The following is a 13,815-nucleotide window of genomic DNA, read 5'->3' as shown; positions in this document are numbered from 1 at the left end:
TTTTTCTTCTGATCCCTCTAACTTTATTCACAGCGTTCCATACACCACTGAGGGACTTCATAAAAGATACCTCCTCTAAAAAGCGATCCCAGTATTTTCCTCTTATTTTTTTCGTATTTCAGATGTACCTTTTGCAACTTGTATCATAACCTCTCTATTACTTAGATCATTTGGATTCATGGTCCACTTCCTGTGCGCTTTTCTTAAAAGATTGTTCCAACCTTTTATTACTTTGTCATCGGTATACTTTGCTTTTTCAGAATTCACAATAGAACGGTTCTCCTGATTCCCCTTTACGTGCAATATAGAATCTATTACTTTAAGCAAATATCCAGAAACACATTCTCATCATTTCCATGTCCATTTACATATTTGTAGTCCCTATACCATTCACCAACCTTAGCCATAAATGTAACCTTCTCATCATTCTTGATAGTTAATCTTTTTCGTTTCGGACTGAAAGTTGTCCTTTGTATACCTAGACTCACCTCAAGAGCAAAATGGTCACTTACTAAGTCACCAATAACAGAGGCAAAAGCTTCATACTCAGACATATTGAAGAGCAGGGCGTAGTCAAGTCGCCCACCTCTCACATGAGTGGGGTCTTTATCTCCCAAAACACAAATGTGATCAAGAGAATTAACAATACTGTTCATGACAAACCCATCTTTATTTGAACCCCCATTATTTTCAAAATTCTTATGCCGGGCATTAAGGTCACCCAGTAGTAAACACTTCTCTTCAAAAATACATAGAGGCAAACTTTCAATATTCAGCATATCACTATGAACATACACATTAATAATGTATATATAACAATCAGTAACAAACAATTTCAAGGACACAAACTCTGTACCATTAATCATAACAGAGTCACATAAAACAGCAGGAATGCTGTTCTTAATAAAAGTAGTTAACCCTCTGGTGTTATTCTCTAGGCATGCAGGTAATTCAAATCTTTGATATCCTGGCAACTGAAAGCCAACACCATTTATCCCTAACTCCTGCAAAGCAACTACATCAGGATTGCAAGACAAAACGTATGCATGAATGTCAGTTGCCCGTTTACTTAGACTATTTATATTCCACGATAAACATTTAAGTCTAGACACATCCATTACTACTTATATTTATTTGCTCCCTAAAATCTTTTACTTTCGCAGTTACGTTATTTCGAAGATTATCATTTGGCTCTTCCATGTACTTCAAAACTGCTTCTAACAATAAGGCCACATTATGATCCTTTCACTTTGCTAATCTTATCAATCTTTCCAACAGATGCCATGGAGGTGTTTGAATTTTGTTTTGACTTTTTCCCAACAGATGGCGAAGAAGTGTTTATATTTAGTTTTGATTTCTTCCCAACAGATTGTGCAGTGTTTATATTTAGTTTTGACTTCTTCCCAACAGATGGCGTGGAAGTGTTTACATTTACTATTGACTTCTTCCCAACAGATGGCGCGGAAGTGTTTACAAGCTGATTTGGCCAGATACCCTGGTTTACTGTTTCCTTTACTTCATTTGCTCCTTGGTCTACCGATTTGGTTTGGATGAACAGCAGAGAAGGTGGGAAAGATCTTGTATTCATTTAGATGAAAAAATAAATGAATTAGTAAGCGAACTAAATGCTATGTGAAATACCTTTCTCAATATGAGAAATCTAAAGCTACGCGTGCTTAGCTTAGAAATATTTAATTTTCTAAAATCTTGTGGGAACTTCAATTGAATACAAGCAAAGCCTTCAATTTTACAATATAGGTTGACTCTGTAATGATAATGAACATAAGATCCTTTTATGTTGCCAGTTAATGTTGTGATATAGTACCTAGTCATATAATCAAGATCATGAGCTGAAATAAACTGTTCCTGATGATGTATTGGCTTTTCGGTTGATGGATTGATAACTAATGCTTTTAATCACCCCAAACCCGGTGGTCCTTTTTGGTTAGGCTATATTTTTAGTAGGTACTTGCTTCACTGGCCAAGGCCAGTTTCATCACTCTTTCTGAGCCGTAGTATTTGAATAAATAATAGAAAAAAAAGGTGGCAGAAGTATTGCGTCAAGGTATAGTAACCATGATTTTCATACAAAAACTACAGAAATCATTGGAAAAGTACAAGAATTTACGAGTAAGTTTATGAGTGACATCACTATCATTCTAGCCGATCTTTACACACCTAAATTTAGATTTCACATCCCCCGATCGTTCCAGAACCTTCGAGCAACTCTCCCTCTACTGCGACTACTTCAGGAACCTCATTCCAATCTTCTTCGTTCTGGGCTTCTACGTCAGCATCATTGTCCAGCGATGGTGGGAACAGTACCGGAATATTCCTCGGCCTGACTTCTTCCCCATACTCTGCACGTCCTACATCAGAGGCAGGGTTAGTAACTCATGGAAGACACAGGTAGATCCATTCTAAATAAACAGGTCTCATTACAGCCACCAACTACTGGTGGTTAGTGACCTTTGATGGTTTTGATTTATTACCAGAAGACATCTGATTGAGTCCATAAAACAATTAAATGGAAAGTCTTCCATCACAGCAGTATTGATGTTAGATTTTGTACCTGGATTACAACTGTCTCATGATAGGGAACCTGGTCAGCTTTTGGAAAACAATCACTTCCAAATGATTTCACTCATATTCCATCCCTACGAGGGTTAGGTTAGTGACCTGTTAGGCTCACAACGAGCCATTAGAATGATTGACACATCTTCAAAGAAAGTCTGAGTCATTTTAATTCATTTTCACAGATCCCAAATTCATTTGCGAGTCCCTAGAAATGGGATTTCTATTGTATCAAAAAAACCTTTATAATTTCCTTCAAGGATGTTATGAAGCTGAAGTAAATTAGAATACATACTTAGAAATTTTATCTTTTAAGGTACTGCACTGCTGGAAATGTCATTCCCCAAGAATTTTGGTTGACACGAATGTACGGAATAGGGTGAAATAGAATAAGTTGTTCATTTATGCTGACATAGTATTTATCTCCCACTTCAGGATGGCCCACCAAAGCTCCTAAGGTCAACTTTGCTCCGATACGTCAACTTGACCATTGCAATGGTATTCAGCAGGATTTCTGGAAAGGTCAGGAAGAAACTGCCAAACTTGAAGTCTATCTTAGATGCAGGTAAGATGTCTTCTTGTCTTCAGTCTTTCAATGGCATGATTTTAGATGCCCACATACCCACAAGCACAAACCCATACCAACTAACTTATCTACTAACACAATCACAGAGAGCCAATCAAATTTAAAAGAAAGATAACAACCATTTATGACTACAACCATAAAAAAAGGTAGGAGGAACGAAAGAATTTTTTCTCTATGATCATGGTTGATTTCAAAGCAAATTTACTAACCTCAACAATAACGCAGTCTAAGACTGAAAAGTCCCATGGAGATTTAAGCAATTTTTACTTGAACATTCAGACACCATTTTTTTTTTTCATTTTGGTTTTTGTTGTAATCTTCTTAAAATTTCCGTCCATGATGGCACTCTGTATATTTTTAAAATTTCCATTTGGTACTTTGAACCGAGTTATTTTGGTTGAAATGTCAATGATTATTGTTGAGGTTAGTAAATTTGCTTTGAAATCAACCATGATCATAGAGAAAAAATTCTTTCGTTCCCCCTACCTTTTTCTCTTGTTTCTCTTTTTTTTTTTTTCAAGGGTACATGACTGTTGAAGAAATGCACATCCTGGAAAAACAAGCGGAAACATTCAACGTCCCCTTGGTCTATGTTCCTCTCATGTGGTGTTCTATGCTGTTGGAGAAGGGCCGCACTCAGGGCTACATCATGCACGACTTTGACATGCAGCAGCTTTTGGGAGAGCTGGTGCAAATACGAGGAAATTGCGGGAAATTGATGAGGTGGACTGTCATCAGCATCCCTCTGGTGTACACCCAAGTAGCAACCATGGCTGTCTACTTATTCTTCTTCTTCTCCATTCTGGGCCGTCAGTTCCTGGACCCAGCGCAAGGTTACGATAACAGAACGATTGATTTCTTTGTCCCCATCTTCACTCTGCTGCAGTTTTTCTTCTACATGGGATGGCTCAAAGTTGCCGAGTCTCTTGTCAATCCTTTTGGCGAAGATGACGATGATTTTGATATGGATCAGCTCTTGGAGAGATACACTGAGGTGAGACAGACTATCTAGAAGTTAGGCTATACCATATTTGTAGAGGAAAAAGGTATAGAATGATTAACATGTTCAGAATGTGTAGTTTTCCTTCTCCTCACCTGTCATATCTAAATTAGGCTCTGATGTTTAATTTCCCCCAAGTTTTAGTTATTTCTCATTTCTGCTGACCCATACTTGATCTTACAATCTATAAAACAGTACAAGGAAATTTGTAGTGCCATTCCTAATCATTCACATTGATGCTTTCTACTCCAGATGTCATACCTGTTGGGTTACGTCACCCCAACAGAAATTCCCTCAATGGTACAAGACCTAAACAACATGGTGCTGCTGGAAGCCAGTCAACCAGTAGATAAAGGCAACGGAGGGGCGGGAGGCTACCAGAAGCACAGTGAGTGTTCCATCCCGAACTCCTGCTCCATCAAGTTAGGCATCAACGGGAAATTACCCAAAACAGCCACCCTTCAACCAAGAAGAAGCTCCACATCCAGCAGTCATCAAATGAAGCCAACGACACTGCTAACCACCCCCTCAGGCACCTTGAAACCGACTGCCACTGCCACTAGGATGCCTGGCTCGTCGCCCAGCATCGAGGTGCTCAACAATATCCAGCAACCATCTATGGGGTCCGTTTTGACACCAGAGGTGGCGTCTGCTGGTACCAGTTCCAGCATAGAGGACCCTAGTCACTCTTTCGATTTTCTCTGGGAACAGGTAAAAAGAGCTTCTTTTACATATGTTTAAGTTCCAGTATTTTGCATAATTTGCTCGTTCAACTCTTGTTTAGTGCCAGAGGTGGCATCTGCTAGGACCAATTCTAGCATAGAGGACCCTAGTCACTTTTGATTTTGTCTACAAACAGGTAAAGAGCTTCTTTTACATATGTTTAAGTTCCAGTATTTTGCATAATTTGCTCGCTCAACTCTAGTTTAGTGCCAGAGGTGGCGTCTGCTAGGACCAATTCCAGCATAGAGGACCCTAGTCACTCTTTCGATTTTCATTGGGAACAGGTAAAAAGAGTTTCTTTTACATATGTTTAAGTTCCAGTATTTTGCATAATTTGCTAGCTCATTGCTAGTTTAGCACATATACTTTGATAACTTCTTACCTTCAATATCAGAAAAGTAGAGTTAAAAAGCCCCCTGAGATTCCATTGTGTAGTTTTTAGCACCTCTAAGTCCATTGATGCAGTAGACTGATTTCCTCTCTCGTTGCCTATAGTTTGATTCAATAAAATATTACACGCTTGGAGTATATAGTGTGAGGCGGTATTTATACATGTCTATTGTACATCTTTTATATGTTTACAATGATTTATTCGTCTTCTTGTTTTGAACTATCAGATGGAAGTGGGCAATACTTCAGACGACCAGAATTCTGCCCGAGACAACACCCCTATTCTAAGTGGGAGCTCTGGTACGTCTTCGAGTCCCAAAGGATGTTTGTTTACTTACGCATGCTTGTACTTTATCTAGATCTAGAATTTATTATTAGTGATCCCCAAGGGTTTTAGCCTTGGGGGTCACTACCTAAGAAAAATCCTAATGCCTCATGAGATCATATTTGAGAAACTTACAGAACTATGAGTCTCTGTAACTTCTTTTGACAAAACTGTCCAGGGCAAAGCTGTCAGTTTAGGGATTTTATTCTAGGAATACATTCCATTCAGTGATTATATTATGAGTTACCTTCTAAATCATATTTCCTATAATCTGAAAGTTTTCAATCCACAAATTCATCAAAATTCAAGGTCCTTATTTTCCCATACTTTAAAAATATATTTAAAGCAGAGTATTTAAGATATTTAAATATTTAAAATGTTTAAATATTTAAAGCAGAGTATTTAAAATATAAATAAATTTTATAAATTTTATTTAAGAAATTTTAACGGGTATTATTTAAGTATTCAAAGTATTTAAATACTTAAAATAAATAAATTTTTAAATATATTTTAAATATTTAAGTATTTTAAGTATTCAAAGTATTTAAATACTTAAAATATTTAAATATCTAAAATATTTAAATATTTAAAGTACAATATTTAGAATATTTAAAGCTAACTCACGCCCTTCTTCAGGTCATCTTGAAGCCAGCTCCCCCACAGTCACCTTGGCGATGACGCTAACGGAAGAGGCGACCGTCACCTGCAGATTCCCCGAAATGCAGTCCAACTCAGGTCATCCTGGATCTGATACGATAAGGCCAGGTCATCACAAAAGCTTGAGAATCATGCCAGGTCACGCTGGAGTTGGCAAATTCGCAAAACCTTTGGGTGTGGAGGGTCATACGAACCCATCTTACGAGGTAGGTCGGAGATTGGCAGACTTTTATGCTGGGGTCACACATTCAAGTATCACGACAGTGTATGCCCACGTATGTGGAACGTGGGCATCATCGCGATGAAATGACCTTGAACAGCTGGTAAACAGGACACGGGCTGACAGACATAAAGCCAGCACCGTAAATTGCACCGCAAATGTACGCGCAACACAAGCATGGTCGGACGCCTACCTGGAAGTGGGCCAGCAAAGTCCTACACATCCCCAAGATTTTGCGTTGCAAAGCACGGCGCACTAACTTACTCACGCCGATGTACGTCAACTTCATGTCGGTACCACCCCCACCATTGTGGGGCCTTATGGTACAGAAGGGCCGGCCTGTAAACAGAGCTTGCAGTTCCCCTTGTCAACTTCGTGCAGCATGAAGTATTCGCCCCTGTTCTGAATCATCATGGAGAACTTTGAGGAGATTCTCGAACTTTGCAATTAGTGAAGATGCATCTTGCAAGGAGAAACCAGAAGGTAACGAGAAGGCAAAGGAGGGTCTGGGCTTGGCCATACCTACAAAGAAGAATGGAGCATGGCCACTTTGAAAACCTGATGGAGGAGTTGGCTACCGAAAGTCCAGAGCTGTACAAGAATTTCACCCGGATTGACCAGAGCCTCTTCAACGAAATAGTGGTACGTGTCAGTCACTGGTAGCCTAAGTAACTTGCCCTTGTCATCAAAGGCCTTCCACACCTTGGCTTTGTCCTTGTAGGCAGCCATCCCCTTGTTGTAGATGAATTGGGCCTCGTGCTCGAGCCACTCACCCACCAGCCTCTCATTTTCGTCCAACAGGATGATACAGAGGTTCTTCTTACGCCCTGGTGCACGTCGTCCTCGACGTCTTGGCTCAATCAAGAGAACGTTCTGTCCGTAGTCAATGGGGGTAGCTTCATGGAGAGTTTTCATGTCGCTGTCATCACTCTGTATCTCATCCAACTCCAACTCCTGTAGGTGGAAGATAACATTTCCCTCATCCTGAGTGTCTGCAGGAGTGGCTGTAGGAGTATTCTTCGGGCCGAAAGAGGGTCCTGCAAGAAGATGTGACGTTGATGGACCCTTCCTTGGTCGTTTTGTGAGGTTCGGCATCTTGAAGAGCATTGTGGAAAGTACATGGAGAAGACTTCTGGTCTCAGAGACAGAAACAACAGCTGACCTGAGGGCGCCAACCTGACCATTTATACCACGCTACAGCTTTGCCACATCGTACAGGGTTGTAAATGTGTGAATTGGTTTACCCGTAGGCTACAGTGCAATTAGGAGGCTCACATGCTTCGCGGCGGGAAGAAAACAGCGGCGGCAAACAGCACCTATCCTGCTGCAGTCACCGTGGGTCCCACATGCAATGCCTGGAGTTACATCAGGTGACATTTGGTGTGACCACCCATGACTTGTTTTGAACATTTCAAAACTGGAGTGGGCTACGGCGCTCCAGTGGGTGGAGCTTAACACCCGGACGACCCATCACCGTACGTCCATGATTTTACGTATGTTTTACGGAACATTCACGGTTTACTGACGTAAGCTGTTGCCAACTACCAATTTCTGCTCATGCGTGGGCATGCGTGCGTTATATGTGAATGTGCGACCTTAGCATTAGACACTTGATGTGCTTTGGATTTCAGTAGGCTTTGTTGGGTCAGGTAGAGGAACTAGGGTCAAGGTCTGGTGGAGGAACCAGCCAGGGTCAGGTGGAGGCACCAGGGTCAGGTGGAGGCAACAAGGTCAGGTGGAGGTACCAGGGTCAGGTGGAGGTACCAGCCAGGGGTCAGGTTACTGTGACATCTATGAGGTTTGGAAATGATTTTTTTTTTTTTTTTCAAAATGCCTGGGGGGCTTTGGCGTCTCGATATTTTCTATCTGGTCTTACTTATTTCTTGTGCTCATTATTATTATTATTATTATCATTATTTTTTTTTTTTTTTTTGCTCTATCACAGTCCTCCAATTCGACTGGGTGGTATTTATAGTGTGGGGTTCCGGGTTGCATCCTGCCTCCTTAGGAGTCCATCACTTTTCTTACTATGTGCGCCGTTTCTAGGATCACACTCTTCTGCATGAGTCCTGGAGCTACTTCAGCCTCTAGTTTTTCTAGATTCCTTTTCAGGGATCTTGGGATTGTGCCTAGTGCTCCTATGATGATTATGGGTACGATTTCCACTGGCATATCCCATATCCTTCTTATTTCTATTTTCAGATCTTGATACTTATCCATTTTTTCTCTCTCTTTCTCTTCAACTCTGGTGTCCCATGGTATTGCGACATCAATGAGTGATACTTTCTTCTTGATTTTGTCAATCAGCGTCACGTCTGGTCTATTTGCACGTATCACCCTATCTGTTCTGATACCATAGTCCCAGAGGATCTTTGCCTGATCGTTTTCTATCACTCCTTCAGGTTGGTGTTCGTACCACTTATTACTGCAAGGTAGCTGATGTTTGTTGCACAGGCTCCAGTGGAGGGCTTTTGCCACTGAATCATGCCACTTTTTGCACTGGTTCTGTGCAAGTGCCGGACATTCGCTTGCTATGTGGTTTATGGTTTCATTTTTCGTATTGCACTTCCTACATATGGGAGAGATGTTATTTCCGTCTATCGTTCTTTGAACATATCTGGTTCTTAGGGCCTGATCTTGTGCCGCTGTTATCATTCCTTCAGTTTCCTTCTTTAGCTCTCCCCTCTGTAGCCATTATTATTATTATTATTATTATTATTATTATTATTATTATTATTATTATTATTATTATTATTATTGAAAATAATGTCTGCTTCTACGGCATTCAATTTATACAGTCTTCTCTGTTCTTATAATTTTTTTTCCATCTGATTATAAGAGGAATAGAGAAGACTGTCTATAAATAGTGAATATCGTACAAAGATCCATTATTTTCAGTAATAATAATAATAATAATAATAATAATAATAATAATAATAATAATAAAAGAAGGTTATGGGATATGCCAGTGGAAATCGTACCCATAATCATAGGAGCACTAGGCACGATCCCAAGATCCCTGAAAAGGAATCTATAAAAACTAGAGGCTGAGGTAGCTCCAGGACTCATGCAGATGAATGTGATCCTAGAAACGGAGCACATAGTAAGAAAAGTGATGGACTCCTAAGGAGGCAGAATGCAACCCGGAACCCCACACTATAGATACCACCCAGTCGAATTGGAGGACTGTGATAGAGCAAAAAAAAAAAATTAATAAATAAAATAATAATAATAATATTTTATTAAAAATAATGGCAGAATTCACAGAATTGATTTTATATAAAATTCTTTCAATTCTCCTTATGATTTGTCTTTTTGGCACGCTGGTATTTTAAAGCAGCTGTCCAATATTCATCGTGCTGTTTGTCGTCAAACGGAATTTCGGGCTGGTGTTATCAAAGGCAACTGGTTATCAGGGACAGGCTGGGGTCGTCAACAGGTATACAGGTGTGTCTCGTAGGTCGGGAACAGGCCGTAGTCGTCAGGGGTCTATCCAGTATTCTGGTTTTTTCTTCTTTTCTGGTTTTTTTATAGGCATCTATATGTTTCGGCCACCTCGTTTTCCATCTTCAGGATGGGATCGCTGAGTGCAATGGTGTGTGTTGTTGTTGTTGTTGTATTAAGCCAACGCTTCTTGTTGGCACGGGCCTTTCCCTCGTTCGGCCCGTAGTCTGTGTCGAATGGATTCACGCTATTTATTGCTTTCGGGTTGTTTGAGGAGATGGGTACCTCACTTTTCATTGGGCAATACCTGTGACGTCACGAGCGATGTCATCACGGGGCCGGTTGCTGGTTGGCTGTCCTCTTTGTGGGTAGTTGCACGCCCTTCGAGTGGACCTCCTCAATCACCAATAAGGATGAGGCTCCGCCCACGAAGAGGACAGCCAACCAGCAACCAGCCCCCGATGACATCGCTCGTGACGTCACAGGTATTGCCCAATGAAAAGTGAGGTACCCATCCGACACAGACCATTGCACTCAGCGATCCCGTCCCGAAGATGGCCAAATGAGGTGGGCGAAACATGTAGTCGCCTATAGAAAAACCAGAAAAGAAGAAAAAACAAGGAATACTGGATAGACCCCTGACGAGACACACCTGTATACCTGTTGACGACCCCAGCCTGTCCCTGATAACCAGTTGCCTTTGATAACACCAGCTCGAAATTCCGTTGACGACCTACAGCACGATGAATATTGGACAGCTGCTTTATAATACCAGCGTGACCGAAAGACAAATCATAAGGAGAATTGAAAGAATTTTATATAAAATCAATTCTGTGAACTCTTCCATTTTTTTTAATAAAACATGTTTGAAAGGTTTGTTTCCAGCATACACAAATAATAATGATAATAATAATAATAATAATAATAATAATAATAATAATAATAATAATACTGATGATGGTAAAGGTGAGACTCGGGAAGATGCAAGAATTAACACAAAAAGTCTAAATCAATTAATATTCAGTTACTAAGGATGGCACTACGAAATAGCATTGCATTCATTTGGCAACATGACACTTTCTCTGCGCTAAGATTTCCCAGACACAAAACTGTCCTGTAATGAATAGAAGGATGTTGTAGAAAAAGATATCTGTGTAAGCTAGGTCTATTTAAGAAAAGGATTTTAATGGAAGAGATTTTTTTGGATTGCTTGTCTACAGCAGATATGGAGATTACCTTATTAAACTCTTTATTTTGGCAGAGGAAAAAATATTGGATTTTAAGAAGATATTTATATTCACATTCTTATATAACCTTATATTGGCTTTCATTCACTGCAACATTCAGCCTTCTAATAAATATTTTTAATTTGTCACATTTCCCTTTCTCTCATTCACCCACTTTCTTTATATATATTCTCTCTCCATGTCACAAACTCGATCATTTTTAGCTCTCTGTACAAGAAAACCACTGAGATGGCTATTTGTCTGTCCGTCCGCACTTTTTCTGTCCGCCTTCAGATCTTAAACACTATGCTGAGGCTAGAGGGCTGCAAATTGTCACGTTGGTTATCCACCCTCCAATCATCAAGTATACCAAATTGCAGCTCTCTAGCCTCAGTAGTTTTTGTTTTATTTAAGGTTAAAGTTAGATATGTCGTGCGTCTGGCACCTATAGCACAAGCTACCACCGGCCGTTGCTGAAAGTTTCATGAGCAGCTGCTGAGAATTTTATGGCCCGTGGCTGAGAGTTTCGTACAGCATTATAAGTTCTACAGAAGACTCGATGGTATCTTTTACTTATTGACACTGTTCTGGCATTTCACTCTTACGTTTTCCAAGCTCTTTAACGTTTTGCCCATTTTTTCTTCAATAGGACTAAAGACCAGATTCCTGACGTTTGACGGAAGAAGCCATCTCACTTGCTTCCGAAGGGGATGATGATCTCACGAAGCCAACGGCAGAGACTTCAGCCTCTTCGTCAAAAGTATATGCTAGTTCTGTTTACTTGAAGTCACCTTAATTCCCGTCTCCTTCAACTGAGGGCGTGAAGTACTTTTATGCAGTGACAAGTGTCGTGTACATATATAGAGTTTGAAATTGTTATATCATCACAAATGTTGATAAATCTTAAGGATATTCCAGGAGACGTATTGTCACTCGCTGTTCTATACACTGTTTAGGCTAACGTAGTGCCTTTTCGAAGTATTACTTCCTTAGATATTACAAATGAATCTTATCTAAACTTGGTAAGCCAAGCTGTGAAAAGAAGGAAAACATATGGAAACAGAAAGAAAGTATTAATTCTTTATGAACAAATTACTAGATGCTGCTGCTATGTATTCAGCTCGGAGATAGAAAGGTTTATTACGAACCTAACTGTGGCCATTTATAAAGCAGGACGCAGGTGCAATTTTGTGAAAATGTAAGAAGGGTTAACGAAATACTTATACTCAAACTTATCAACTCAGTAATAGAGCGCCTCATTGGCGTGATTGGTATGGTCTTTGCCTGTCACTTCGGTGGCCGCGAGTTCGATTCTCGGCCATCCACTGAGGGATTAGAGATGTGTATTTCTGGCCAACACTCAGAAGCCCAGAAGAGGGACCATCTTCCGAAAAAAGGTTCCATCTCTCCCTTCAGTTTCCTTCGTGGGGTGGTGACGATCGAGTCAGGTGAATTAACTGATTTTAACGTGTTACTGTATATATAAGATTATACGAGTGAATTATATTTGCACATGACGTAGCAATGGTTTCGGACGAAGTGAACCTCCATGTAAAGTTATCTAAACAATTTTTTTTTTTCGTTATATCCCAAGTTTTATTTTTGTTAGGATGATTTCTTAAGAGCGCTCAAATGAAAGACCTGGGGTGCTTCTGTCCAAGAGCCCCCGGTCCTGACGATTGTTACTGCAGATAGAGACTGGGTGTTGAGGATTTTGTTTTATTTTTTCATTTATTGATTTTATTTCATTTATTTTTGTCATGCTTCTTATGATACACTAGACATATCAGGATAGGTGAAGCGTCCTCGCGCTAATCTCATTCCATGTGAATTGGGATAATTTTGTGAGTCGTGAAAGGCTCCTTTGGTGGTACTTGGTTTAGATGCTGCTATGTGAAAGAAAATCAGCTATAGAAATCTATATTATTTCACAAAGGGGCCTACGTATACATATATAGGTTTCCCATCTTTCTGTGGTTTTGTTACAAAGCTAGATTAATGATATAATTGTTTTATACGTAATGTCTTATGGTGGGGGATTTTATTATTATAATTATCATGTGAAAGTTTTACAATTATTGATAATTATCTCTTCTACCAAAGAGGACATATATGCCTTACCTTACACCTTACAGACCTTACAGTTCGTTCGGGTTGCCCCAGGTCCCTCAGTGTGAGGCACCTCTAATGTCTACCAGAGAGTTGCTAGTACATCTTCCGGTATATTTTGCATCTTCCAATCTTGGATGGTCTGGGATGCAGTTTAGATATTTGTCGAGCTTATTCTTAAACACATCTACGCTCACTCCTGATATATTCCTCAGATGAGCTGGCAACGCATTGAGTAGACGCTGCATTATCGATGTGGTGCGTTTAGTGGATTAATGTCCTGTGTTGCTTTCCTTATTTTTCCTGGTATAGTTTTGGGCACTATTAATCTACCTCTGCTTGCTCTTTCTGATATTTTTAGTTCCATGATGTTTTCTGCTATTCCTTCTATCTGTTTCCATGCCTGAATTATCATGTAGCGTTCTCTTCTCCTTTCTAGACTATATAATTTTAAGGATTGTAGTCTTTCCCAGTAGTCAAGGTCTTTAACTTCTTCTATTCTAGCTGTAAAGGACCTTTATACATTCTCTATTTGTGCAATATCCTTTTGATAGTGTGGGT

General features: G+C 39.9%; 1 protein-coding gene across 1 annotated transcript; it reads left to right on the top strand.

The window, feature by feature from the left end:
* Positions 1-1,283: 1,283 nt before the first annotated feature.
* On the top strand, positions 1,284-13,490 carry LOC135210405 (bestrophin-2-like). Its single transcript, XM_064243308.1, has 9 exons — positions 1,284-1,291; positions 1,456-1,566; positions 2,214-2,385; positions 3,010-3,139; positions 3,682-4,154; positions 4,413-4,871; positions 5,501-5,573; positions 6,235-6,461; positions 11,795-13,490. The coding sequence occupies exons 1-9, from the start codon at positions 1,284-1,286 to the stop codon at positions 11,798-11,800; spliced, it is 1,659 nt and encodes a 552-aa protein (XP_064099378.1). The 3' UTR covers positions 11,801-13,490.
* Positions 13,491-13,815: the final 325 nt, after the last annotated feature.

The sequence above is a fragment of the Macrobrachium nipponense genome, chromosome 39, assembly GCF_015104395.2.
Source record: "Macrobrachium nipponense isolate FS-2020 chromosome 39, ASM1510439v2, whole genome shotgun sequence".
In the NCBI taxonomy this organism is placed as follows: Eukaryota; Metazoa; Arthropoda; class Malacostraca; order Decapoda; family Palaemonidae; genus Macrobrachium; species Macrobrachium nipponense.
This window is presented reverse-complemented; position numbering and strand designations above follow the sequence as displayed.